Source organism: Arvicola amphibius, chromosome 4 (genome assembly GCF_903992535.2).
Source record: "Arvicola amphibius chromosome 4, mArvAmp1.2, whole genome shotgun sequence".
NCBI lineage: Eukaryota > Metazoa > Chordata > Mammalia > Rodentia > Cricetidae > Arvicola > Arvicola amphibius.
Window position 1 is genome coordinate 48,331,972 of NC_052050.1, and position 27,897 is coordinate 48,359,868.

General features: G+C 45.4%; 1 protein-coding gene and 1 long non-coding RNA gene across 3 annotated transcripts in view; one reads left to right on the plus strand and one right to left on the minus strand.

Moving 5' to 3' along the window:
• The window catches only part of Ube2g1 (ubiquitin conjugating enzyme E2 G1), a 72,327-nt gene extending 69,942 nt beyond the window's left edge, over positions 1–2,385 (minus strand). Inside the window, exon 1 of the mRNA XM_038324925.2 lies at positions 1,984–2,385. Within this exon, the coding sequence (XP_038180853.1) occupies positions 1,984–2,029 (46 nt within the window). The 5' untranslated portion in view covers positions 2,030–2,385. The remainder of the gene's footprint in view (positions 1–1,983) is intronic.
• LOC121677148 lies at positions 1,854–13,844 on the plus strand. Of its 2 annotated transcripts, XR_006020781.1 has the most exons (4): positions 1,854–2,688; positions 3,225–3,349; positions 11,064–11,140; positions 12,834–13,844. It is a non-coding gene; the product is annotated as an uncharacterized LOC121677148 (long non-coding RNA). The 2 variants fall into 2 exon arrangements; XR_006020782.1 differs by lacking the exon at positions 11,064–11,140.
• The last annotated feature ends 14,053 nt before the right edge of the window (positions 13,845–27,897 follow it).

Here is a 27,897-nt window from a genome sequence, read left to right on the forward strand (position 1 = left end):
TTTGTCTATTATTTCTGTGAAGAAAAAAAGGGACACGAGCCTACTGTGTTGACAAAGGATTCAAATCCCAGCACTTGGGAAACAAGAAAGATCAACGAGTTCCAGGACAGCCAAAGAGAAACACTCCATAGAGAAACACTGTCCAAAAAAAAAAGCCTGTATTTACAAATGGTCATTAGTTTTGGTTTGGTTTTTCAAGACACTTTTTCTCTGTGTAGCCCTGGCTGTTCTGGAACTCACTCTGTGGACCAGGCTGACCTTGAACTTGGAGGTCTGCCTGCCTCTGCCACCCTGGTGCTGGGATTAAAGCAGGCTTCACCACTGACGGCCAGGGTAGTGGTGTTTTGGGTTTTTTTTTTTTTTAACATAGTAGTACTGTTAAAATCTTTTGCACTTTTTAAGATGTTTGTCATTTCCATTACATAACACTTCTGTTTTAATACTTAGTACTTACTGTCTACTTAATGATTTGCTACATAATAAAAATGTATTCAGATCAAGTTGGGGTTTTTTATTGTGTTTTGTTGTTTTTGAGACAGGGTTTCTCTAAATAGCCCTGGCTGTGCTGGAATTCACCACCAGGAAGGCCTCAAATTCAGAGATCCGCCTGCCTGTGATAAAAAATTCTTAAGGAGAGTAAAATCTTCATTCCTTCTCCCAAAACAAAATAAAGGGAGGAAAAGACCACAGTAAAAGGATGCTTTTAAGTAAAATACATTATTTCACTTCTTTCGAACAAAAGTATTTCTGACCGGTATAACTTTTCCATTCACTTCAAAATCACTGTCCCAACTAGAATTTTAATCCAAACCTGCTAGCTCATGGTCTAATAATAAACATAATTATACAATCTGTACCAGCCCTTGTCGACCTTTTCCTTAAGAAGCCATAAAGGTGATTTGACACCTCAAACTCACAGAAATCTATTTCATCTATCTCTCAGCGCTTGGTTGGAGGAGGGCAGGGAAGGGGGGGGGTCGGCTACAAGTTGAGGAGGGGTAAGATCGCCCGGACCCAAGCAAGGCTCACGCTTGGCGCTGGACCGCAGGGGTAACTACCAGTTCATTTCTCTTTAAATCTGGCAGCACGTGGGGCGGCATTGTGAAGCCACCAACCCGCCTCCTCCCTCCTCCCCCCCCTCCACTCCGCACACGTACACCTCCAGCGCGCATGCTCCCCTCACACAGTCCTAGCAGAGTAGGAGCCAACCCCCTAAAAAGTCAACCTGGAAGCCGCAAACGGCCGGAGGCCGGGACAATGGGGGAGGGGGACAGAGACTCCACGGGGGAGGCACTCAGCCGCCGCCCCTGGCCAGAACCTGAGGCGGGCCACAGCCCGGTGGCTGCGGGCCTGCGCGGGAGCAGGAGCCGCGCCGAGCACAAAGCCCCAGCCGGCCAGCGAGCGGCTCTCCTCGGCACCCGCGCCCACCCTCCCCCAGACGGGCGGCGCAGTCCCGAGCTCGTGCCAGGCGGAGGCAGGCGAAGCCGAGTCGCGCACCCCGCCGAACCCTCGGCGCCCCGCGCCAGCACCCCAGCCACCCGGCCGTCGCTTTTGTTGTCCGCCCTAACTCCGCGGACCCCGCGCCGCCGGGCCAGAAGTTTGGCGCGCCTCCCCTCTCCGGGAATCGGACTTGCAGTGGCGCGGGGCCCGCACGCTCCCCGGGGTCCCTGAGGTCCCGCGGCCTCCGCCGCACCTGAGCCCGGGATCCGCCCCTCGGGGAGGGTCGACCCGGCCGGGACCCACGCCCCTCCCCCGCAACGCCCCAGCTCCGTGGGGGAGGGGGCAGCCGCCCTGGGCGCCCGGCCCGTCCGAGGGCGAGGCTGGGGCGCGTCCCCGCCCCCAACACCCTCCGGAGCCGGGCCAGCAGTGTCGCCGGCCGGCCGGCCGAGACCCGCGGGCTCCAACCCTCGCGGCCTCCGAGCGGGCGAGGGAAGGCGAGGGGCTCGTCAGCCCGCGATCGCGGCCCGGCGTCCCGCCGCTCACCTGCCAGCTGTCTTCGCAGTAGCAGCGCCGACTGCAGCTCCGTCATCCTCCCCGCCAAGAGCCCGGGCTGCCGCCGGGGCTTCGAGGAACTGCGGACAAGCTCTGACGGCGGCTGGGGCTAGGTGTATTGAGGAACCCGGGCCCCGCGACTGGAGCGCCGAAGCCGCGGGAGGCCGGTCTGGGGCGACCGGAGAAGCACCTAGCTGCCGATGCGAGTCGGCTCCGCTCCGCTTTCCTCTCAGCGCCTCACGCCCGGAAGGGGAGGGTACCCGGGCCGCCGCGGCGCGCACTGGGACTTCGCTCGTCCGCTTCCCTCCTCAGCCCGCCCGTCGGCCCCACCGGTGCCTTCCCCCGCCACTGCCTCACTGCGCGTAGGGCCGCTCCGCGCAAGCGCGCTGAGCCTGCCTACTTCGGAAGCCGCACGCCGGCTAGCCCGACCCCTCGGCCCTGCTGCCCCGCCTCCGGCGGCGGAACCCCGCCCACCGCGCGCCGTGGGCTCATCCCGGCCATCTTGGGAAGGTCCACGCCCGCCTGACTGCGGAAGCCTCGGCTGGTAGACGCCCCGCGGACGCCATGACAAAGAGGTCGCGGAGGGTCAGGACGCTGCCTCCTGATGTCAGTAGGAGGTCTGAGCGACGGCACCAGCGGGGCAGATGTCGAGTTGTTAGCGGGCACCCAGGGGCCATCTAGCACTACATATACGAGGTGTGCGAATTAGTCATTGTTACAAAGCCGAATTTAGTACTGGTGTGCCCCATTTTAAGCATGGTGATAATTCATAAAGAATGCACAGAATTATCCTTGAAATAAAATGTTCTGAATCTCATAGCAGAGAACGTTTAAATAAACAATTAGACTGAGCACAGTGTGGAGTTGTGATTAGCACAATCTTGATACATGGTTAATTGAGTGGGTGCTTTATACCTGTAATACCAACACTGAGGCTGAGGCAGGGGAATTGGGAGAAGACTCCACCTTCACTACATAATGATAACCACTCTTCGCCTGGGGATGGAATCCATAATAGAAATTGTCTAGAAAGTCACCTACTATGTAAAGTCCCAAGTGGGAAATCTAAGGATAGGAAAAATAAACCTTATCCAGCTGTATATAATCTTCCCCGTTTCGAAGTTTTGTGCTGTCAACGCTGTAGCAATAAAAAGTCAGAGAAAGGGGAAGGAAAAATAACAATGACAGTCAATTTTGTTTGTTCTTTCAATAAATGTTTGTTTAATCCTTAGTTCCCTGTACCTGGACTGTAGAAAACAAAAACTCTGCAAAGGAAAGCAACTACATTTCTACCCATAAAGGCCTGCTGCTTCGGTGAGCTCCAAGTAAAATGAACAAGAGAAGCAGATTCCAGCAGGTGTGTTATAAAAATTAACTAGCAGGCACAAGACCCCGGCTTACCTCCCTATAACACTATCCCACCAGACCAAGAGAACAAATAAGTATTGAGTGAATACTACCAATTTACGGACTAAACCAATTTTATGATTTCAGAGTTTGGTTTGGTTTGGTTTGGTTTTTTGAGGCAAGGTTTTTCTGTGTAGCCCTGGATGTCCTGTAACTGCTCTGCAGACAGGCTGGCCTCAAGCCCAGAGATCCACCTCCCACTGCAAAGCATTCACCTCCACACCCTGCTGTGGTTTTGTTTTCAAGGATTGTTTGTTTGTGTGTTTATTTGTTTGTTTTAATGTGTATGTGTATGAGCCTTGTGAGTTTATGTGCACTCAGGAGAAGGCATCAAATGCCCTGGAACTGCAGTTGCAGGATTGTAAGCCACTATGTGGCTACTGTCCTCTCTGTCCTCTCAAAGACAGAGTGTTCATAATCCTTGATGATCTCTCCAACCCCTATCCTTTTGAACAATGAGTTTCATTATGACATTTTTGAACATGTACTTTGCTCATGTTCACACACATTCTTAATTACCTTGTCCCACATCCCTCTCCCACTGGTTCCCTTCCTCTTATAGTTCGTCTACTTTCAGTTCTTACTGAAATTTAGATTCCACGTCTAAGAGAGAAGAGATATCTTTTTTCTTTCTTTCTTCTTTCTTTCTTTCTTTCTTTCTTTCTTTCTTTCTTTCTTTTTTTTTTGTTTTTTTTGTTTTTTTGAGGGAGGGTTTCTCTGTAACAGCCCTAACTGTCCTGGAACTTGCTCTGCCTTGAACTCACAGAATCTGCCTGCCTCTGCCTCTCGGGTGTTGGGATTAAAAGCATGCATCACCACTGCCAGGCCACATTTGTTTTCTTAAGTGTAACCACAGTTTATTTCACTTAACATGATGCTCTCTCTCTCTAGGTACATCCATTTTCTTTCAAATAACTTTTTTCCCAATGATTTATTTATTTTTATATTATGTGTATGTGTGAGTCCCTTCATGGAAGTATGTGCACCATGTGTGTGCACTGCGTCTGGAGGTCAGAAAGAGATTCCCTAGAAACAGAATTACAGTTGTGAGCTGCCTTGTAGGATCCTTTGCAAGAGCTCAGAACCACAGCTCCAGTTCCATGGATCTGACCTTTTCTGGCTTCCATGCCAGGAAAGCATGTGGTACATGTACATACATGCAGGCAAAGCAGTCATATACATGAACTAAATCTTTTTTTAGAACTACACAAAGAAACCACATTTCCAAAAAAAATCTGTTTTAAGTATCTTTTATTCTTTCTTATTTGTTTAATGCACTGCTAAGGATTTAACCCAGGGCTGCTTATCTACTAGACAAGTGTTCTAACAACAACTGAGCTACATCTTCAACCCAATTTTAAATTTTTCTGAAGCAATGAATAGCCATAATTCATAATCAAGCAAGGTATGATGGCTTATAGTGAAAAACAAAAATGCCTGTGGTAGCCTATTTCCATTCCTAAGTCCTTCTTGCCATAGGCCAGCCCTTTCCACATATATGTATTTTTTTTCTTGTGGTAATTACCCCATTTCTCTAAAGCATATGCCTGAATGCCATTGAGATGCTCAGCGGGTCAAGGTGTCTGTCACCAAGTATGATGACCTGAGTTTGATCCCTGGGACCCATATGGTGGAAGGAAAGAACCAATATTAGCAAGTTGTCTTCTGACCACCATATGCATGCACATCTCTCTCCCACATATGCATAAATAAATATAGTCCTGTAATGATTTTCTTATGTATCTATTTTAGATCTTATATGTTTATTTTTGCTGCAATCAGTAGTGATTTAAATGTCTTGGATTACCTTCCATCCTTTATTTCTCTAAATTCAATTATCATTTAATTATTTCATTAAATTGTTTCTATACTTTTTTGACTTCATAAAAGTGGAATAAGAGAGCCAAATGATGTAATACATTCTAATTACATTTATTCATTGTATGAATTTGTCTTTGGGTTAGAGTTTCTAATTATATTTTTTCTGGCAGTACCTTAGGTATAATTGATCTCTTTTATTTCCCTACTCTGCCCAGAGTACTACTTGATCCTATTATGCCATATTTTTCTTGGAAACCTTCCTCCTGGAACCCTCTATATTACTTTTCTAGTTTGAGCTGATTGACTGGGGTCATGCTTACTACATGGTCAGCTTCTTTGGCTGCTCCTCCTATCCTGAGACCACTACATCCTAGATGGGAAGTTTAGTTCTTTTTGTTGTACCTTTATTTTGCTGGAGCACATTGGCATATAAATTCTAATGTGAATGTGCTAGCAGATCTTAAGCATTTAAATGTGAAATGTTTTTATTTTATTATTTGTTTATTTGTGTTGTAAATTGAATCCAGGGCCTCACATATGATAGACAAATGCTATACCTCAGGACTACACCCCCGTTCCTGTCTTTAGGCACCAGAATACTAGGTTAGCTGGGTATAAGATTTTATGTTTAGAGCAGGAGCAATGGCTTTGTAGTCCAAAGCACTAGCTGTTCTTCCAGAGGACCCAAGTTTGAGTCCCAACCCACAACTGTCTATAGCTCTAGTTCCAAGAGATCCAACACCCTCTTCTGGTGTTGGCGCTTGAAGGGCAAACACCCATACACATAAAATAGAAATGAAAATAAGCCCATGTATAGTGGTGCACGCCTTTAAGCCCAGCATTTGGAAGGCAGAGGCGGACAGATCACTGAGTTTGAGGCCAGTCTGATCTCAAATAACTTTTTAAGTAAAACTAGTTTATGAAGTATTCAGCTGCTTTTCCTTTTTGATGCTTTGGAAGAACACAAAAACTTCAATGTGGTTAACACACACATACACACACCAAAAGAAATGTTTTTAGCTTTAAACAACTGTGATGACACTTACATGGCTCTAGCCCTTGAGAGTCAGAGACAGCAGGATTGAGGGTTTGAAGCCTATCTAGGTGTGATGGTTGATATTGTCAACTTGACAAGATCTAGAATAATCTAGGAGAGAAATCTCAGAGCATGTCCAAGAAGGAGTTCTTACGTTGAGTTCTTTAAGGTGGGGAGAACCACCTTAGGTGTGAACAGTACTATCCCGAAGGCTGAGTTCCTGGACTGAACACAAAGACGTGCTGCAGCCCAAGAGATGGCTCATTGGTTAAGAATACTGGCTGTTTTTGCAGAGGGCCCAATTCCCAGCACCCACAGGACACAGTAACTCCAATGTCAGGGGATCTAATGCCCTCTTCTGACCTCTGTGGGCACCAGGCAGACACATGGTACAAAGACATAGAGGCAGGCAAAATACTCATACACTTTAGTCTTTTTGTTATTTCATGTTTTTTCCCCCAGAGCTGAGGATGGAACCAGGGCCTTGTGCTTGCTAGGCAAGCGCTTGACCACTGAGCTAAATCCCCAACCCCCAAGATTGTGTATGCCAGCCACCTTGGTTTTAGGTTTGGTTTTGGTTTTGTTGTTGTTGTTGTTTGGTTGCTTTTTTGTTTTGTTTTTGCTTTGATTTTGGTTTTGGGTTTTTTTGTGTGTGGGGGGGTTGTTTTGTTTTCTTACTTCACTCATTCTTTTTTTTAAAAAATATTTATTTATTTATTTATTTATTTATTTATTTATTTATTATGTATACAATATTCTGTCTTTGTGTATGCCTGCAGGCCAGAAGAGGGCACCAGACCTAATTACAGATGGTTGTGAGCCACCATGTGGTTGCCGGGAATTGAACTCAGGACCTCTGGAAGAGCAGGCAATGCTCTTAACCACTGAGCCATCTCTCCAGCCCTCATATTCTTTAAATAAATAAGACAAGCAAAGATGTGTGCCACTACACCCAGCTAAATTTTTTAAATTAAAAAAAGAAAGGAGAAAGCTAGCACAGCTTCCATCTCTCTTTGCTTCCTGACTGTGGGTGAAGTGTACCAAGCTGCCTCAATCTAAGCTGTCAATCTTCCACCATGGTAAACTGAATCCTCGGACTGGGAGACAAATCAAACCCTTCCTGCAGCTGTTGTTTTCACAGCTAATTGTATTTTGTCACAGCAACAAAGATAACAACTAAATTGAGCTGTAGAACTGAGTTATTCTTGGCCACCCAGTGAGACCCTATCTCAAGTAAATAAAATTAAGGATTAAAAAAAGAATAGTGAATTGGTTTTTAAATTTAATTTTCATTAAAGAGTGTGTGTGCCGGGCGGTGGTGGCGCACGCCTTTAATCCCAGCACTCGGGAGGCAGAGGCAGGCGGATCTCTGTGAGTTCGAGACCAGCCTGGTCTACAAGAGCTAGTTCCAGGACAGGCTCCAAAGCTACAGAGAAATCCTGTCTCGAAAAACCAAAAAAAAAAAAAAAAAAAAAAAAAAAAAAAAAACAAAAAAGTGTGTGTGCGCTCATGCATGCGCACTCACATGGATATGTGTGTACATGTTACATGAGTGCAGATAGCTACATAGACCAGAGGCATAGTGTGCCTTGGAGCTAGAGTTGCAGGTGGTTGTGAGCCACATAATTGAAAACTGAAATCAAGTCTTCTGTAAGAGCAGGAAACGCTCTTAGCCACTGAGCCGTATCTCCAGTCCCCATAATCTTAAAGACAAGTGATAAATCCAACAGTATGCAAAAAGAATGTATCATGTCCAAACTGGGTATGTCCAGGAATCTAAGATTAGTTTATAATTAGAGAATCAAATTTCTGCATTAATAGACTAAGACCAGTATGATTTCTAAACCACAGTGAACCTAGTAAGCTTTCTCCACCATGGCAAAGAGTGGATTCTGGCTGGCCTAGTTGCAGTATGAAGTCATGTAGACGAATCTAGAGAGGAGTCTTCTCTTTTTGACTAAGTTTGACTGTGGAGGAAAGAAATTGAATTGGGCAATAATAGCACAGGTTTGAGCAAACCTATTCTTTCCTTTTTGTCTTCTTCCTCCTCCTGTTTTTGAAGATAGTATCTCTGTAAACTGCCCATGTTAGCCATGTAGTTAACTCTACATACTTCTGCCTCAGCCTCCCAGTGGCTGGGACTGCTTGCCTGTGGTACCATGCCTGGATTCTTTCAGGATCATGCTAAAGTAATGTGTACACAGATGCCTCTAGACACCCTAAACACTCAATAGCAGCTTTGTCCCTTGGGACCCTGTTTCTGCCATCTAAACACATTTTTATTTGTTTCAGTTTTAGGTTTTGTTTCTGCAGGGTTTTGTTTTATTTTATGCCAGGTGCCCCTCATCTCTGAAGTCTGGTCATCTCACTCATCCCAGGTATTTTCCAGTCTTAGCAAAAAAGTTGTTGCTAATTTTATTTAAGTTGATACTAGAGTGTATCATGACACTGTGTGTGTGTGTGTGTGTGTGTGTGTGTGTGTGTCTGTGTGTGTACTGGTGCGCTTATCTAGATGGACTCGTGGGGTTCAGAATGGATGTTGGATGTCTTTCTCAATTGCTCTCCACCTTATTTTTGAGAGAGCTTGCTCTTTGCCTAGGCTGGCCGGTCAGCAAATCTTAAAATCCTCCTGGTTTGCAACCCTAGTCTCTAAAGCTGGGGTTACAGGTGCATATTCTCAAGCTTCCCTTTCGTGGGGGTGCTAGGGATCTGAACCTGTGTTCTCATGTCTGCACAACAAACAGTTTATTCAGTGAACCATCTACTCAGGCCCCTTTCTTTATTTTATTTTATTTTATTTTATTTTGGTTTTTCAAGACAGAGTTTCTCTGTGGCTTTGGAGCCTGTCCTGGAACTAGCTCTTGTAGACCAGACTGGCCTCGAACTCACAGAGATCCGTCTGTCTCTGCCTCCCGAGTGCTGGGATTAAAGGCGTGCGCCACCACCGCCCGGCTTTATTTTATTTTTTGAGGCAAAGTCTCATGTAAACAAGGCTGACTTTGAATTCCTGGTCCTTTTATCTCTACTTCCTGAGTGCTAAGAGTACAGACATGCTAGCTTTTTTTTCCTTAAAAGCCTGGGTCTTCCCAGCTGACTCAGAACTCACTACGTAGACCAGGCTGGCTTCAAACTTGACATGTCCTGGACTTCTGGCCCTGTCTCTCAAATGCTGGGACTACAGGTGTGCAACACCATACCCTGTTCTGCCTGATTTCTTTTTAAACATGGCACCTGCCTGTGCGCACTCACAGAAACACATTAGAGAGACAAATTCATCATCTATTGACGCTAAAAAAAAAAAAAGCTGTGTGAGTCCTTAGTGGCTCAAGTCTTGAAATCAGTGGCTGTGGAAGCTAATCTTTCTAAACAGCAGATCGTGTTTGCTCAGACCCGTTTTCTTCAGGGAGATCAAACACAGCTCACATAGGATGACTGTTCCATTCCTGAAGGCTGAGACTCCAGTCGTTTCCTTATTCATTCAACACATGTCTGTTTCACATAGCCGTTCAGCAGGTGTGTGCAAATGAGACACGGTTGCGAGTAAACAGCCGTCTTGAAACATTCAGGACCTAGTTCCTACTTCAACGTTCAGAGATAAATCTTGCTATCAAAGGATTTTATGATCCAAGGAAATCGAAGGCATTGAACCCAGTGCCTTAGAGGTTCTGAATGAGAATTTGCACCTCTGTGCTTCAGCAGAACTCACCTGGATGGGTGGTGTCCCCCAGCACAGCACCACAGTCTGGAAAGTATATATGGAATTGCATACAAGACCAAGGCCATCCCCATCTCCTTTTGATAAAGTCTCTCCAAAGCAGTCAGTGTGCTCCTATCATAGCTGTACCTGCTTTCTCATTAGCTGGTATGGAAATATGTCTGATATTATAACCCTGTTGTCCAAATAAGAATAGCAGTCAGATGTGGTGCTATACTTATAATTCCAGGCTGAGGAGAGGTTTGCTGGGAGTTTGAAGCTATCCTGGGCTACACAGTGAGTACCAAGGCCATCAGAGATACATAAGGAGACCAAGGAGACCCTGACTCAAACAAAGTACTACACAAAACCAGGTATAATAGCTCGCGCTAGCACTCAGGAGACTGAAGCAGGATTGCTGTGATATTGAGGCTAGCCTGGGCTACATTTGTAAGTTATAGGCCAGTCTGCAATACAGAGTGAGGGACTGGAGAGATAGCTTATAGGTTAAGAGCACTGGCTGCTCTTACAGAGGTCCTGAGTTCAATTCCCAGCAACCATATGGTGCCTCACAACCTTCTGGCATGGAGATGTACAAGCAGGAAGAATATTGTATAATAAATAAATAAATAAATAAATAATCTTTAAAAATATATAGTGAGAGTGAGACTCTCAATCCCCACCTTCTTCCCCAGCTCCCAGTAACTTTTTTTTTAAATATTTATTTATTTATTATGTATACAATATTCTGTCAGTGTGTGTGCCTCAGGCCAGAAGAGGGCACCAGACCTCATTACAGATGGTTGTGAGCCACCATGTGGTTGCCGGGAATTGAACTCAGGACCTTTGGAAGAGCAGGCAGTGCTCTTAACCGCTGAGCCATTTCTCCAGCCCCTCCCAGTAACTTTTTTAAAGGAGCTGCCGGGAGTGCTAAGGCCCCTGGGGCATATCAAGGTGGCACCTTGCTACTGCCACTCTGTGTTTACAAAGAGCTTTCTCTGGCTGGAGGAGACTGCCAGCAAGGTGGGTCAACATTAAAGGAACATGAACATGTCCTCCTAGTTCCCAGATATTCTCTGTGTTTGCTACTTACCCTGGCTCATTGTATTTCAGGTGGGAAGATTTTTCCATTCCTCTACCAGTGTACCTGGCACTACCTTCTAAAAAAAGCCTCTTACATTCATCTTCAGGTCTGTATCTTCAGGGTCTGTATATGTAACAACCCACAGTAAACTAGAGATGCAGTGTGTTAAGCATCAAACAAGGCCTCTATCGGCCCTCATTCTGTCCCAAGCAGTCTTCTTTTTCCAGATCAAGAATTTAGCTTTATGCCAGGCAGTGGTGTCACACACCTTTAATCCCAGTGCTTGGGGGGCAGAGGCAGGTGGATCTCTGTGAGTTCAAGAGCAGCCTGGCCTACAGAGTGAGTTCCAGGACAGGCTCCAAAGCTACAGAGAAACCTTTGAAAAAAACAAAAAAAAAAAGAATTTAGCTTTGTGGTTGACTCAGGAGTCTCCTATATTCGCTACCTACCTCTCAGAGGAGACTCTTCTTTTAGCCTTCAATTGCTGTGGTAAGACACCCTGACAAAATCAACCAGAGGAAGAAAGAGTTTGGCTCACAGTTTCAGACCAAAATCCATCATTGTGGGGAAGTCAAAGTAGCTGGAGCATGAAGCTTCTGGTCACATTACATTTCCTGTCAAGAGCAGAGAACAATGAATTAATACAGGTATGCTTGCACACCGCTTGCTTCCCCTCTATTACATAGACCAGGGTCCCCTGCTTAGGAAAGGGTCTTGCCTCGATTAACGTGATCAGGATTATTCCCCCACAGATGTGCCCACCCCACAGGCCAACCTGATCTAAACAATCCCTCACTTGAGACTCTCCCCCAGATAATTAGACTATGCCAAGTTGACAAAACTGTCAGACAGGCAGATTTCTGTGAGTTTCAGGCCAGCCCTGTCCACGTAGTTCTGTTACCCATTCACAGTGAGACCCTGTCTCAAAAAACAAAAACAAATCACAGAGACCATGCATTTGCTAGCATTTCTTCTACTTCATTTAGACTCCTTGAGGCAGAGGCCGAGACTTTTAATTGGGAGTGAGTATAGGCCCAGGCTGGCATGATTGGCATGCCTTATTCTATATGGGCATATGTACTATTTGCTTATGACATTTTTTGAGAGTTGGTTCGGCTGTTAAGAACACTTTCTGCTCTTGCAGAGGACCATGGTTCAATTCCCAGAACCCACATGGTGGATTCTGTCTGTAACTCCAGTTGCAGGGGGATCCAACACCCAGCATACCAGGTACACATGTAATACACATTCATACACGGGCAAAACACTCATACACTTAATTAATAAAATAAATATTCAAACGTTAAAAATACATATATACTTAAAAATAGAACTTAAAATGTAGAGCTCAATAAAAATCAATAAAATTTAAAGAAAAGAATCGCTGAGGGCTAAGCCTCTAACACATGGGCTCTGTGGGGTAAAAAAGATTCAGAATGCTTTTTAAAATAAAGCATTAAAACTTGGTTTACAATTTAAAGAAATAGAACTTATTACTAGGAAAATAAATCATTTATGTTCTTTGTATTCTCAGGTTTTGGGGTATTTGTTTGTTTGTTTGAGATAGGGAGGGTCTCTGTAGTGCTGGCTTTCTTAAAACTCTACATAGTCCAGGGTGGCCTTGAACTCACAGAAATCTACCTGCCTCTGCCATCAGAGTATTGAATTGAATTGAAATTGTTTTTCACTATGTCTGGCTCTGTATTCTTGTTTTTATCTTGAGCTGTGGGTTTTATCCTGTTTTGGGGACAATTAAAATGGTGGCTTGCATTTTATAATTTGTGTGACTGTTTTTCCAGGCTCCTTCTGTGAACCAACTGTACCTGCATTACAGAACTCTGGATCAAGTGAAGAGCCATGTCGTAAGGAGAGAGCAGCCAATGAATGGTGCGCCATGTTTTTTCCGTTCGTCTTACTTACGTTTTCTGAATCCTAGAGCAAGGCTCTACTGTGTAACCATGGGTAAGTGGCTTCAGGTTTTGAGTGTCAGTTTCCTTAACTAGAAAGTGGAAATAAATAACTCTCTCGCAGAGCGTGGGCCATTACTGGGGTGTGATCACCCAGTACAGAAACTCATTCTGTGGCAATAGAGTGTCCCCTCTGCTCTGCAGGCTGGAAGGCTCTTCTGCCTCCCCTCAGCTGAGAGCCCTGGTAGGTCGTGGAAGTCCATCCAATCAGATACAGCTGTCTGACTCAGAAGCCTGCTGCGGGAGAGTAGGGAAGCTGTAGAGAGCCTCCTGGCTAGAAGCACTGGGGGAACTATGGGAGAGAATGTCCTAAGGGCTGTTCCAGTGTGAACTGCAGTGAACCTAACGGGAGCAAAATGCAAGCTTTCTGCAAGATCTTTGCCTAGCACATTCAGAGCCCTGGGTTTGATACCCAAGCATGGCACTAAATTAATTACTTAATCATTTTCAATAAATAAATAAACACAGGCCTTCTGCTGATAAAATTTAGATACTGTTTCTGTCTGGCTATATGACTTCCAAACCCAGGTCTCCAACACCCCCACCCTGAGTCAGAGACTGTGTGAGCCACCTATCCTTTAAAAACCAGTTAGAGTAGATTCCATTATTTGGAGCTAAGTTCCCTGGCAATTTCCGTAATTGTAGGTAAATATAGTGTCTGGTACTAGAAGTAGGGTCAATCAGCCTGTACTTGTGGCCTCTGGCCTTCCGTGTAGATGAGATAATACATTCCCTTACAGCTTCTGGAATTCCTACTGTAACTTCCAACTCCTTTAGCTTAAATGCATGAGAATCAATCTCTTTTTTTACACTTCCAGCGCCTGGATGTACCAACGATGCACTTAACACATCACATTTTTTTTTTTTTTTTTTGGTTTTTCGAGACAGGGTTTCCCTGTAGTTTCTAGAGCCTGTCCTGGAGCTAGCTCTTGTAGACCAGGCTGGCCTCGAACTCAGAGATCCGCCTGCCTCTGCCTCCCAAGTGCTGGGATTAAAGGCGTGCGCCACCACCGCCCGGCAACACATCACATTTATAGTTGTTATAATTGACATACAATAAAGCATATATTTAAAATATAATTTTAGTGTCATGAATGTTGACATATATATATCCATGAAAATGTCACCCCATTAAGATCATGAATTTCTCTATCATATCCAAACATTTTTGTGTGTCTTTTTGTAATCTCTCCCTCTTTCCTTCCATACCAGGAAATCACTAATCCTTTCTACATTTTTCTTTCTTTCTTTTTTTTTTTTGGTTTTTTCGAGACAGGGTTTCTCTGTGGCTTTGGAGCCTGTCCTGGAACTAGCTCTTGTAGACCAGGCTGGTCTCGAACTCACAGAGATTCGTCTGCCTCTGCCTCCCGAGTGCTGGGATTAAAGGCGTGCGCCACCACCGCCCGGCTTACATTTTTCTTTCTTTTGAGACAGGGTTTCTCTGGGTAGCCCTGGCTGTCCTGGAACTCACTCTATAGACTAAGTTGGTCTCAAACTCAGAGATCTGCCTGCCTCTACCTCTTGAGTGCTGGGATTAAAGGTGTGTGCCACCACCGCCCAGCTCTGGCTCTTTTCTACATTTTTTTCATAAAGGAAATAAAATAGAATATACGGTTTGTCTTTTACACAGCATAATTAAAAGATGGAAGCATTTTGTTGTGTGAATATTTGTCCTTTTGATTGCTGAGTGCTACTCCATTGTATGGACATGCCACAGGTTTTTAATCCTGTCATCAGTAAATATTTGTGTTGTTTCTGGTTGGGGGTTATTACTAATAAACTTGCTGTGAGTACTTGCATACTATCTGTGTGTGAATGTTTCTATTCCACTTGTGTAAAAATACCTACAAGAGAATGGTGAGGCTGTGCTGTAAGTAGGTAACTTTAGGATTCGAGAGGGATGGGTGGTGGCATATACCTATACTCCCAACACTCTGGAGGTAGCACAGGGTAGGGGAAGACACCCTATAAAGAAAGGTAGATTTTTTTCTTTTAAAGATTTATTTATTTATTCCATGTGCACTGGTGTTTTGCCCACACGTATGTCTGTGTGAGGATGTCAAATCCCCTCAAACTGGAATTACAGTTGTAAGCTGCCATGTGGGTGCTGGGAATTGAACCCAGGTCCTCTGTAAGAGTGGCCAACATTTTCAACCACTGAGCCATCACTCCAGGCGAAAGGTAGATATTTTTAGTCATTCTAATGATATGACATTTTAATTTAACTTTACATTATTAATGCCTCTTACTTTTATTAATGTCAAATATATTTTCAAATGTTTATTTGGTATCTACATTTTTTTAAAGTATTTGCTCCATTTTTAGACATGGTCTCATTCTGAAGCTCAGGCTGGCCTCGAACTCATTAATTATCTTGCCTCAGCTTCCTTAGTTCTGTGATTATGGCATGATTACAATATGTGCCACTATGCCCAGTGTAATTGTTTTGTATTTATTTATTTTAATGTGTATTACATTACAGTACAGTGGAACTGTACAACATGTAGATTCTTTGTGTGTATTTACAGTGTATGTGTGTGTATGTGTTCACGTGAGTGTGCCCATCTTCATACAGGCACACATGCACCTATGAGTGTGCGAACCAGGAACCCAGAGCTCGACAGCAGATGTCCTCTTAGTCACTTTGCTCCCTTTTTTATGATTGATATTTTTTTCGAGATGGGGTTTCTCTGTAGCTTTGGAGCCTGTCCTAGAACTAAGTCTTGTAGACCAGGCTGGCCTCAAACTCACAGAGATCCGTCTGCCTCTGCCTCCTGAGTGCTGGGATTAAAGGCATGTGCCACCACCGCCCAGCTATGATTGATTTTTTTTTTTTTAGATTCACTTTTATTTTATAGATATGAGTAGTTGTGTGAATAGTGTACGTGTGACTGTGGAGGCTGGAAAAGGGTATCGGACCCTGAAACTGGAGTTTAGACAGTTGTGAGTAGCCTGACATGGATGCTGGGACTGAACACGGATCTCCTGTAAAGTTCCAAGTGCTCTTAACCACTGAACCATTTCTCCAGCCCTATACCTTATTTACTTATGTATTTATTTATTTTATGTGTATGAGTGTTTCGTTTGTGTGCATGTCAGTACACCACCTGTGTGCCTGATACCCATGGAGGTCATAAGAGGATGTCAGATTCTTGAATTACGAATGGTTGTGAATTAAGAACATGTGTTCTTGAAATTGAACGCAGGTCTTCTACAAGAACAAGTGCTTTAAACCATCTCTCCAAACCCTTCTACACCTTACTTTTAAAATACCATCCTACACAGAGCCTGGAGCTCACAGATTGAACTAGGGTAACTGGCAAGTGAGCCCCTGGGATCCAGCTGCTTTTTATTCTAAAGTAAGTTTTCCAGGTTGGCCTTGAGTTCAACTATGGGGCCCGGACTGGCCTTGAACTTGTCATCTTCTTACCTCCCAAGCAGCTGAGGTTATAGGTTGTGCTGCAACACCAGGCTTACCAAGCTGGGCTCTCTTGGGTTTTGTTTGTTTGTTTAAGATCTGTTTTAAAGTGTGTGTATACACATGCATGGCATCTGGGTGCCCAGAGGTCAGAAGAAGGCACTGGAGCTCCTGGAGCTGTCGTTCCACATGCTTGTATTCCACCCAACTGTGCTGGAAGAGCAGCCAGTGCTCTTAACCACTGAGCCATCTCTCCAGCCCCCTCTCCACTCTGTTATTAATCTTTACTGCCGCTCTCTTACCGAAAATGTGAATAGGCCAGTAAGATGGCTCAATGAGTAAGGGACTTGCTACTAAACCTGACAACCTGAATCTAATCTCTAAGACCCACATAGTGGAAGGAGAGAATTAGTGCCAGCTGTCCTCTGACCATGTAGTGTGAAGCGGCGGGGCTGCGTCCCGCCACCCGCCGCCGGCTAGCTTTACCCAAAATAATTACACAGAAACTGTATTCTTTTAAACACTGCCTGGCCCATTATCTGTAGCCTCTTATTGGCTAATTCTCACATCTTGCTTTAACCCATATTTAGTAATCTGGGTAGCACCACGAGTTGTGGCTTACCAGGAGAGATCTTAACCTGCGTCCATCTCGGAGAGCAGCAGCATGGAGCCTCACTATGGCGAATGCCTGAAGCATCTCTCCAACTCTACTTCCTTGTTCCCACAATTCTGTTCTGTCTACTCCACCTACCTAATTTTCTGTTCTCTTAAAGGGCCAAGGCAGTTTTCTTTATTAATTAACCAATGAAAGAAACATAGACAGATAACTCTCCTCCATCATGACCACATGTTCACCTTAGCTCATGTGTGCCACAGCACCAAGGTGAATAAAAAAACAGCTGAGCATAGTGGCATATGCCTCTAATTCCAGCACTCACTCAGGAGTCAGAAACAAGCAGATCTCTGTGAGTTCTAGGCCAGCCTGGTCCGTATAGGGAGCTTCCAGGTCAGCCGAGGCTACATAGTGAAACCCTGTCTCAAAAAGAAACAAAAAGGGGGCTGGAGAGATGGCTCAGAGGTTAAGAGCATTGCCTGCTCTTCCAAAGGTCCTGAGTTCAATTCCCAGCAACCATATGGTGGCTCATAACCATCTCTAATTGGGTCTGGTGCCCTCTTCTGGCCTCCAGGCATACACACAAGACAGAATATTGTATACATAATAAATAAATAAATAAATAAATATTTTAAAAAAAAGAAACAAAAAGCAAGAAAACCTGACCAAAAAAAAATAACAGAAAAGCAATCTAAATAAATAAACGTAATAAAAAAAACCAAAAATTAATTTTAAAATGTGAGTAGAATCGTGTGTCCATTACCTCCTTGGTTGCAAACAACCAGAATCACCCAGCATTTTCCCCAGCTGCTACAGCAAGCAGAAGCTGTATTGGATTTCCTGACCCCAGGCTAAGGCAGGCATGGCTAACTTAATCCAGGCTCCTGATGTCCCAGGCCTTGGCAGTTCTGGTCTCCTGCTGACCTTGTTCTTCTGTTGTTGGCTTCTTTCTCAGCCTCAGACAGAGGTTGAATGGTAGCAATTTTATGAGTCAAAGCCCACCCAGAAGAGCATATGCTGTATTCCCAGAAGCCCCAACTTGCTTGGCTCAGTCTTCAGCTTCTGGATAGAATTCTCGAGAAGAATGGAAAACAAGCTCCTCTCTTTGTAGATGTGGCAGGAGGCCACCTCCTAAAGTCTATCAACTGGCCTCTTGCACAAGAGCCACCTGGGGACACCTGATCACAGGCAGCTTTCTGGGCCAAGCCTCTGTCCCTGCCAATGAGGCCCCAGGCAGGGGAGTAACTTGGTCAGGTAGCCAGGGCTCGCCTAGCACAGGAACTCAAGTCTTCTATGGTGTGGGCTAAGGATGCCGTTCAGTTGGTGGAGTGCTTGCTTAGCATGAGATGAAAATGAAATAAAGCAAGTTAAGTCCTCTGCTTCTAAAACCGAAAAGGTGAAGGAACGAGGGGCTGGAAATGAGGTGCTTGCATGCTTGATTCATGAACATTTTTCCTTGTCTCCAATATTAAGAGAAAGACCTAATACTGAGCCTGTCAGACACGTTTGTAAGGTCAGGCCTCTCTGAGACTCAGGGTAGCTGTCATCTCAAGACCGCCATCCACCTGTCTGCATAGACATCCTTGTTAGAGGAAAGCCGACTCAGAGAAGTCGATGGGTAGGATAGGATCCTGGCTTAGCATGGGGTGGGAGCCACTTCCTTTGAACACACTGAGGTGAAGGGGCAGGCAAGCAGGTAAGCTGCTGAGCCTAGTAGAGAGGAGAGCAAGCCAAAGTGAGGCCAGAAGGCATACCCTCCTCGTCTGCATCCCCCTCTTCCCAGGAAGTTAGGAACACGTGATTCTATTCATAGTTTTGTTTTTAAGGATTCTGATTTCATTTTATGAATATGTGCATATGTGTGGACGGGCTTGCACCCATGAGTACAGATGCCTGTGGAGCCCAGAGGCTTTGGATCCCCTGGAGCTGGAATTGCAGGAGGCTGTCAGCTGCCTGACATGAATGCTGAGAGGAACTCACTTGGGTCCTCTGGAAAAGCAGTGCATACTCTTAACCACTGAGCCATTTCTCCAGCCCAATATTTACATTTTGAAATAATTTTTTTGCTCTTTGTTTTTTGAGACAGGGTCTCTCTAACATACTCCATACCTACTCCTATGTAGAGCAGTTTGGCCTCAAACTCTTAAAGATCCACTTGCCTCTGCCTCTCGAGTGCTGAGATCAAAGGCACATGCCACCACTGCCCGGCACCCCTCATTCTTTTTTAAAAAGCATAATATTTCATCGGGCTGGGAGCACAGCCCAGTGGTAGAACATTTGTTTAACATGCTCAAAGTCCTGGGTATAATCCCTAGAACTGCAAAACAAAAATGAAATAAAAAAGAACAAGAAAACCATCTAATTGGATGGTTGTAGCATAAACTTAGCCTCTCTTAGGTCCTAAACTTTAGCTATGAGAACAAGGCTGCAGCGAATACCCAAAGGGACATTATTCATTCATCTGCCTCAATACCCCTGTGCTGGGGCAGACTTTATGTATTTAAATTTCTGGTAGATGTTACTAATAACCACAGAGGCTGCACCAATGAAATTTCCTCTATAACAGTGTGAGGCAAAGTCTGTTTCAGGGACCTACTTGGGTCATTTTTATTATTTGCTCTGCCCCTTGATGACAGGTGAAAAATGGCATCTCTTAATTTTAATTGACTTTTACAATTTTTTATTGTGTTTCTCTTTGTTGTTTGTTTGTTTTGTTTTTCAAGACATGTCTTCACCGTGTGGCCCTGGCTCTCCTAGAAGTCATGCTGTCAGGCAGGCTGGCTTCCAACTCACAGAGATCCACCTGCCTCTGCCTCCCGAGTGCTCAGAACAAAGGCATGAGCTACCTGGCTAGATTCATAATTTTATTTAGAAACTCAGAGGTCTATTTGTAACTGGATTAAGCCTGGCTGTTAGCCCAGGCTGAGCCACAGTCCCCTACTCAGGAGCTCCGACTCTCGGCTCTCACCCACTCATGGAGTGAGTAACAGTTTCTCCTTAGTGACTGGAAGAGACTTGTCTTACTCAGGTGTCCTGGTTTGTCCTGCTTTTCTGCTGCTCTGGGCTGAAATGAAGCCTGAGATGCGAAGTGGGAGGATCTGTAGCCGGGGAGTGGAAGATGAGATCTGCTTTTATTGGACGTAGAACTGGGGAGATGGGGTGGGTGCAGGGTACATCAGAAATGGCCACCACACTGAATGGCTGAGCTAGGAGATGGGCAGACTGGTGAGTGGCCCCAGGACAAAGGGAGGGGTTAGGATGGAAGGTGGGAATTGAGTTGGAACTTGCCTTCAGGTTGGACCAAAGAGAAATGTTTTTTAGACTAATAGTCTTTGAGAAATCATTGTATTGGAGTGGTCACAAGTCTAAAGGAGGGTTGTAAATACTGCTAGTCTGGCAGCATCAGGTTAAACCACCTTTGGGGTGTGTCCTGCCCCTGGCTTTCTAAAGTGACACAGGCTGATTCTTTAGAAGTTTAACCCAGAGCTTGCTTGTCTTTCCTAGAGTTCCCAGTCTCAAAAGATTTTCCCCACCAAGTGACAGCAAAAACACCCATCCTGTGGCTGAGGAGCTAGCATAAGGACTTCAGTACTAAGCCCTAGCACCAGGCACAATGGTAGACCCTAGTTTAAGAAAGTAAGATAGAAAGCAATAAATGATGATGCTTAGAAATTGACCCTTGGGTTCCACAGGTCCTCCCATTCTGGGAGTGAGAACAATCATCGCAGCCAATCATGGTGGCATACACCTTTGATCCCAGCATTCTGGAGGCAGTGGTGGGCAGATTTCTGTGAGTTGCAAGTCAGCTTAATCTATGTAGTGAGTTCCAGGCCAGCCAGGGCTACAGAGTGAAATTCTGTCTCCTCTTCCCCCACACCGAAAGCACCAATTGCTAGGCTGGAGGAAGGGCGTGACTAGTGAAAGCCCCTGACTAGCACACATAAGGAACCAGGTTTGCCCTGGAACAACATAGAAGAAACATTTCAAATGTTCTAGGCATTCAAGTCTTTTTAGAGTTATATGAATTCGAATTTTGGTTAATAAATTTTTGTGTTATTCAGGGGCTGAAGAGATGGCTCAGTGGTTGAGAGGAATGGCTGCTCTTCCAGAGGACCCAGGTTCAATTCCCAGCACCCACACGGCAGTTCACAACTGTCTGTAACTCTAGTTCTAGAGGATCTGATACCCTTACACATGCAGGCAAAATACCAATACACATAAAATAAATAAATCTAAAAATTGTGCTATACATTTGCGATATATATTTATGCTAAAACAATTTAGTTGCTGAGGTTGAGGGTACGATCAATGGCATGGTGCATGCTTAGCACAATGAAGCCCCGGAATCAACAAAACTGAAAAAAAAAAGTTGCTTATTGCAAAATTCAAGTTTAACTATTCATGATGCATTATTTTCTTTCCTTTTCCTCCCTCCCTCCCTCACTTCCTTCCTTCCCTCTGTTCCTTTCTCCTCTTTCCCTCTATTCCTGTGCCTACTAATGATGCTCTTGCCTCAGGCTCTGGTTTTTTAAGGCACTAAGGGCTTTTTTACCCTTTGCCTTTTTAGCTCCTGGCTTGGTGCTCTTTCCCCTCTTCCAGGCTAGGAAAACTGAGTTGCCTGGAAGCAAGTAATTTCTGAGGTTAGACTTGTGCTGCAAGACACAGCAAAGAATCTGCCTCAGCTCATTTCATTGAGTTCCTTCTCCACTGCTAGGAGAGCCCCCAATCAGCTTTCAAACAGAGTGGGGTGGGGCTGAGAGCAGTGGGCCCCCAGTGCAGAATCGACAGGATTTGTTACTAGAATAGAGAAAACAATTTTGCAACCAAGTACCTCTTAGTAATAGCAACACCAACTTCAGTCATTTGCATAACTTCACAGTTGACAAAAGGTGTCCCTGGCAGTTAATTAGAATGATAAAGAAAGCAGATGGGCGCACCAGAAGCCTGGAGCACCCCTCAGTTGGACCTGAAAAGTTTCTGGGGCTTTCTCTGGTCGCCAGAGGGTATTGGGCTGACTCTGCCCGGGCCAGCTTCCAAGAACCTATAGGTGGCGAGCTCGACCGACTGGCTGGGTGCCGGATCTGCACTGAGTGCAGTGTCGTCCCAGCTCCTCCTGCAATGTACCCCAGTGGGTCAGCGGGTGTGACTGGTTTACAGTCCCCAGGCTTACTGTGAGACGGGGTTCCCAGTCTGCCCTCAGCCAGTGTCTGAAAGGTAGAGAATCAGACCTTGGTGAAAGGGAAATTGGAGCTGGGGCCCCTAAGGTGGTTTAGGGACCGTTGGAGGGGCGGGGCTCGGGATACCTGCCAGGGGCCAAGACGTAGGAGAGAATGCGATCAAAATGCATCATTTTCATCAGATGTTTAATTTCGGGCCGTCGCCTCAGTTCTCATCTCAGTCAGCAAAGGCAGCCCCCAAGTATGTGGGTTGAGAGTTTTCCTTCCTCTTTTTTGTTGCGTGGGGCAGGTGCCTGTCGGGAGTTAAGTGGTCAGAGTTTAAGAAGTGCCAGCCACGAAGCAGTTAAGGAACATTAGGGAATCTTATAGAAAAAGGTAAAATAGGAAAACACCGGTGGTAAGGCTATGAATATTCTGATACCTTACGCCCCCACCCTGCCCCGCCCTGCTCCCCTTAACAGCAGGGTCTTGGGGGGGACTGGAGCTGTAGCTCTATGCAAGAGTGCTTGCCTCCCATGCATGACACCATAGCTTCAGCTTCTGTACTGGGGAGTATAATCATAATTAGATCTGACTGGTGAAACGGCTCCCCGGATAATGGCACTTGCTGCCAAACCTGACCACTCAAGCTCCATCCCCAGGGTTGGCACGGTGAAAGGGCTAGAGCTGATTACTGCATGTTGTCCTTTGACCGCCATGCACCATGGTATATATAAGGCCACCTTCAAACACACAAAAATAAATACATTTTATTTATGATTTTAAACAAACAAATAAAACAAACACTAAAAACAAGGATTTTGCTAAGTAACCCAGGTTGGCCTAAAACACACAACCCATTAGCCTTCCCATCCTGAGTGCTGGGATTAAGGTGTGTGTGTCACAAGGCCAGGTTTTATAAGCAGATTTTTGTTAAACCTTGGGGGTTTTAATTTAATTTTATTTTTAAAATATTTTTTTTCTTGGAACTGGAGAGACATCTTAGCATTTTCTATCGCTGGTGGCTCTTCTAGATAAACAGGGTTTGATACCCTCACCCATATGGCAGTTCACAAACATCAATTACTTTAGTTCTAAGGAACCAAACAAAAACCCTCTCTGACCTTCTTGGGTATGCAAGGGGTACGTGAACACACATGCAGGCAAAAAAAAAAAAAATCACATACACGGGGTGTATAGACATATATTCAGGAATAAACATAAATTATAAAAACCATTTTCCCCAATTTTATTTACGTGTGTGTGTGTGTGTGTGTGTGTGTGTGTACATGCACATGTGTGCAATACCAAGAATTCCCTGGCACTGGGGTTATAAGTGGTTGTGAGCCAACTGAACGTGGGTCCCCCACAAGAACACCAAGTGCTCTTAACTACTGAGCCATCTTTCCAGCTCCATACTCTGTTAAAGATGAGAAAAGCCAAGCATATTGGGTCATGCCTGTAATCACCCTACTTGGGAGGAAGGCTGAGGGAAGAGGATTATGTTCCAGATCATTCTGGGTAAGAGAGAGATCTTGCCTCAAAAACAAACAAGCCAACCAAGTATAGCAGTGCTTGCCTTTCATCCCAGCACTGGAGAGGCAGAGGCAGGTGGATCTATGTGAGTTTGAGGCCAGTTTACAACATGAGTTTCAGGACAGCTAGGTGTTAGGAATTCTTCCTAATGCGAGCTCTCTGCCGATGCAAACATCCCAATCAGGCCCAATCACAAGCCAAATTAAAGGATATCCAGATTGGATTCCTGCTCTCTCGGGTTGGGGAGTGGGGAAGGGCGGACTTTCTGGAGGAGCAGTTTAAATAGACTGGGGGCGTGGTCAAGATTTTGGTGGGCTGTCTTGACCCTCCTCTGGGGGAGGGGTCAAGGCTTGACGGGCAACAGGGGCAGGGTCTCCAAAGATGGAGGCCGGCCCGAGACCGTGACTGACGCTAGAGCTACACAATAAAACCCTATCTTCAAAAATGAAAACCAAATAAAATAAAGTAAAAATAAAAAATTAGAACATCATCATCGAACTAGACTCTCTTCTTTCTTCTGTTTGTTTTGTGACTTGGTTTCATGAAAACTAGGCTTTTCTGATCTGGCTGGGATGTTAGTTAAGGTTTGTGATGTGCTGTGGAAGGTGAGTCGTGCACAACGCTTCATCTCAATAAAATCTACTCAAGGCTGTCCAAGCCTTTTATCAGAAAGTCACCTATTCAACTCTTAAGGGATTATAGTGGCAAAGAAGTCCTGTCCCTGACAGTGCGTGTGACCTTTCACACAGTGTGGTCCCTGCAGTCATGTTCCAATCCTGAGGCCTGATCTGCAAAAGGCAGTCTGGAGGATAGGAGACCCTGTGGGGAATGGAGGATGCTGGAAAGCCTGCTGGAAATCCCCACTATAGCAGTGCTCAGCCATTCTGCTGCTCTTCTAGACTCCACACACACCCAGGAGAACCAAGCACATGTGCACACACACCGGTCCTCCCAGGCACCCACGCCCTCGCTCCACAGGACACAGCACAGCAGCCAGCGTAGGGCCCCCTAGCCTGAGTGCTCAGTAGGGGGATGGGGAGCAGGACTCCTTTGCTCTCAGCTTCCTCTCCTGTTACCTAACTTAAGATCACAGGCTGTACTCCAAGAAGTCAAGTTTGACTAGCCTTCCTCAAGAAGCCAATTAGAAGAGCCAAAGTCACAGTAACAATAGCAAAAAGAGCCTTATTCAATATATGCACACTGTGAAGAGGGACAAAGAGATCCAATGACTCCCCTCAAGTCTTATCTTTGGGGTTCTGAGATGAAATGAATCAATTATTACGGATTTTATTTATTTTTCATTTTCTGTTTTTCATGAGTGTTTTGCCTCCATGTATGTCTTGCACTACATGTGTGCCTGGTGCCTGCAGAGGCCAGAAGAGGGCATGGATTCCCTTGGAACTGAAGTTACAGATGGTTGTGAGCTACCATGTGGGTATCGGGAATGGAACCTGGGGGCTCTGCAAGGCAAAAAGTGCTCTTAACCATGAGTCATTTCTCCAGCCCCACGGTTAAGTAGCCAAAGATATGCACCGTGTACCGCTCAGCCATCGCTGTCTGTAAGGTAGTCTGACAGAGTGTTAGAACCGTGGGGATCTCGTTACCCAGGGACAAGTTCTCTGAGTGCTCTGGATGGCACCTTCTTCGAGCATGAATTCCTGGGGAAAGGGTTTCTCTGTGTAACCCGGACTATCCTGGAACTTGCTCTGTAGAGGCTGGCTTCAAAACCACAGAGATCCACCTGCCTCTGCCTCCCAAGTGGTGGGGGAGTGAAATTCCCATTTCTTGAGGGTCCATTGCTTCACTATTCTGATAGAGTGAAAGACACAAGTGTCTTTTTGGAATATCTTTATTTAGGCCAGGCAGTGGTGGCACGCCCCTTTAATCCCGGCGCTTGGAAGACAGAGGCAGGTGGATCTCTGTGGGTTTGAGACCAGCCTGAGGCCAACAGAATGAGTTCCAGGACAGCCAGGACTGTTTCACAGAGAAACTTGGTCTACATCTTTATTTATGTCAGACCTGTTACAATTCCATACTCCACACACTAATGCCACCCCCTATCCTAGCTAGGGTTGTTGCTGTGACAAATCAAAACCACTTGACCAAAAACAACTTGGGGAAGAAAGGTTTATTTGAGTTTTATTTGGCTTACACTTCTATATCACTGTTTATCACTGAAGGAAGTCAGGACAGGAACTCAAACAGGGCAGAAACCTGGAAGCAGGAGCTGATGCAGAGGCCATGGTGCGGTGCTGCTTATTAGTCTCTCTCTCTCTCTCTCTCTCTCTCTCTCTCTCTCTCTCTCTCTCTCTCTCTCTCTCTCTCTCTCTCTCTGTTTTGTTTGTTTGTTTCCATGACATGGTTTCTCTGTGTAGCTGTGGCTGTCTTGGAACTCACTAGAACTCAGAGATCTGGTTGCCTCTGCCTTTCAAGTGCTGGGATTAAAGGCATGTACCATCACAATCACTTTCAGCCTGCTTTTTTGTGGGGGTGGGGGAATTTCCAGACAGGGTTTTAACAGTCCTGGCTGTCCTAGAACACACTCTGTAGACCAGGATGGCCTCGTACTCACAGAGATCCACCTACCTCTGCCTCTCAAGTGCTGGGATTAAAGATGTGCACCACCACCACCAGGCTTTAGCCTATTTTCTTATGGAACCCATAATCACTAGCCCAGATGGCACTATCCACAGTGGTCTGGGCCCTCTCCCATCAACCACTAACAAAAGGCACTACTGGCTTGCCTACAGCCCCATCTTGTGGACGTATATTCCTCATTGAAGTCCCTCCTATCATATGACTGGCTTGGTCACATTAACCTAAACTACCCAGCACCACCTTACTCTGAGCCTGCTCTACCCTCATTAACTTTCAAAAGGTACATTGCTGTTGTTACACATTTATTTTTATTTTATGTGTATAAGTGTTTGCCTGTATGCATTTATAGGTACTATATGAATGCAGTGTCTGAAGAGGCCAGAAGAGGACTAATAGATCCTTTGGAGCTGGAATTACAGACAGTTGTGGGTTGGATTGTGATCTGTTCTGGTGTGGGAAGTAAGGGAAGGGAGGATTAAGCCCAGGTTAGCTCTTCACAAAGCCCCAACTCACCTTGCCCTTATCCTGTCATTGAAGATTTACTGCAGCTGGAGATACTGAGTTCCTTTTCCTTCAGGTTTGGGGTGGGGCCTCCTTGTCATGGTCTCTTAGGGCATGCTGAAGCCATCCATCCACTCAACCCTATGCGCTTCCCTCTAGGCCCCAGTTTACCCTTTCCTTGGACCTGCTTATCTTGCTCTCTCTGCTCCAGGTCTGCTTCCATTTGTCCCAAATACTTAGACTTCCTTCAGACACACTAACTCTGAAATTTATGTTTTTTACAATCTATGTGTTCTCTCTCTTTTTGGATTTTATGTTTCATTTATTGATGTGTTTATGGCATGTATGTGTGCATGTTCACGCCACTCACTGTACTCTTTTTTTTTTTTTTTTTTTTTTTGGTTTTTCGAGACAGGGTTTCTCTGCAGCTTTAGAGCCTGTCCTGGAGCTAGCTCTTGTAGACCAGGCTGGTCTCGAACTCACAGAGATCCGCCTGCCTCTGCCTCTCGAGTGCTGGGATTAAAGCGTGCGCCACCACCGCCCGGCTACTCACTGTACTCTTGTAGAAGTCAGAGGACAGTTTTCAGGAATGTCCAAAAGGAGTGTTAGGATCGCAGATGCACGCTCTCTTGTTTGGCATTTTATGTAGGCTCTGGGGCTGAACCTGTTTCTAGGCTTGCACAGCTAGCACTTTTAGCTGCTGAGCCACAGTGCTGGCCGACCTGTATTGTTTTATAGTTCAAGTTTCATTCTTAGGTCCTGGAGGCCTTTAAGTTTTACTGCTGGTTTTGTAACCTTACGTGCTAGGCACACCCCAAGTCCATCCCTCTTAGACGGTGGTCACTACCACAGCTGTGGCTAGCACAGATCTTCCTCATTGCCTCTGCAGGTCTGCAGACCTGCTCCTCCCCGACACACCCTTTGCAGGGAAGGGCCTGTGGAGCTGGTGATTGCTACCAAAGTTCCAAAAAGCTAGAGGCTGCCTCTAGGATTCTGTATTCACGAATAGCAAGGAACGGTAGGTAACCTGTGGGTGTAGGGTATAGGGACCACTCCATTATGCTGCTGAAGATG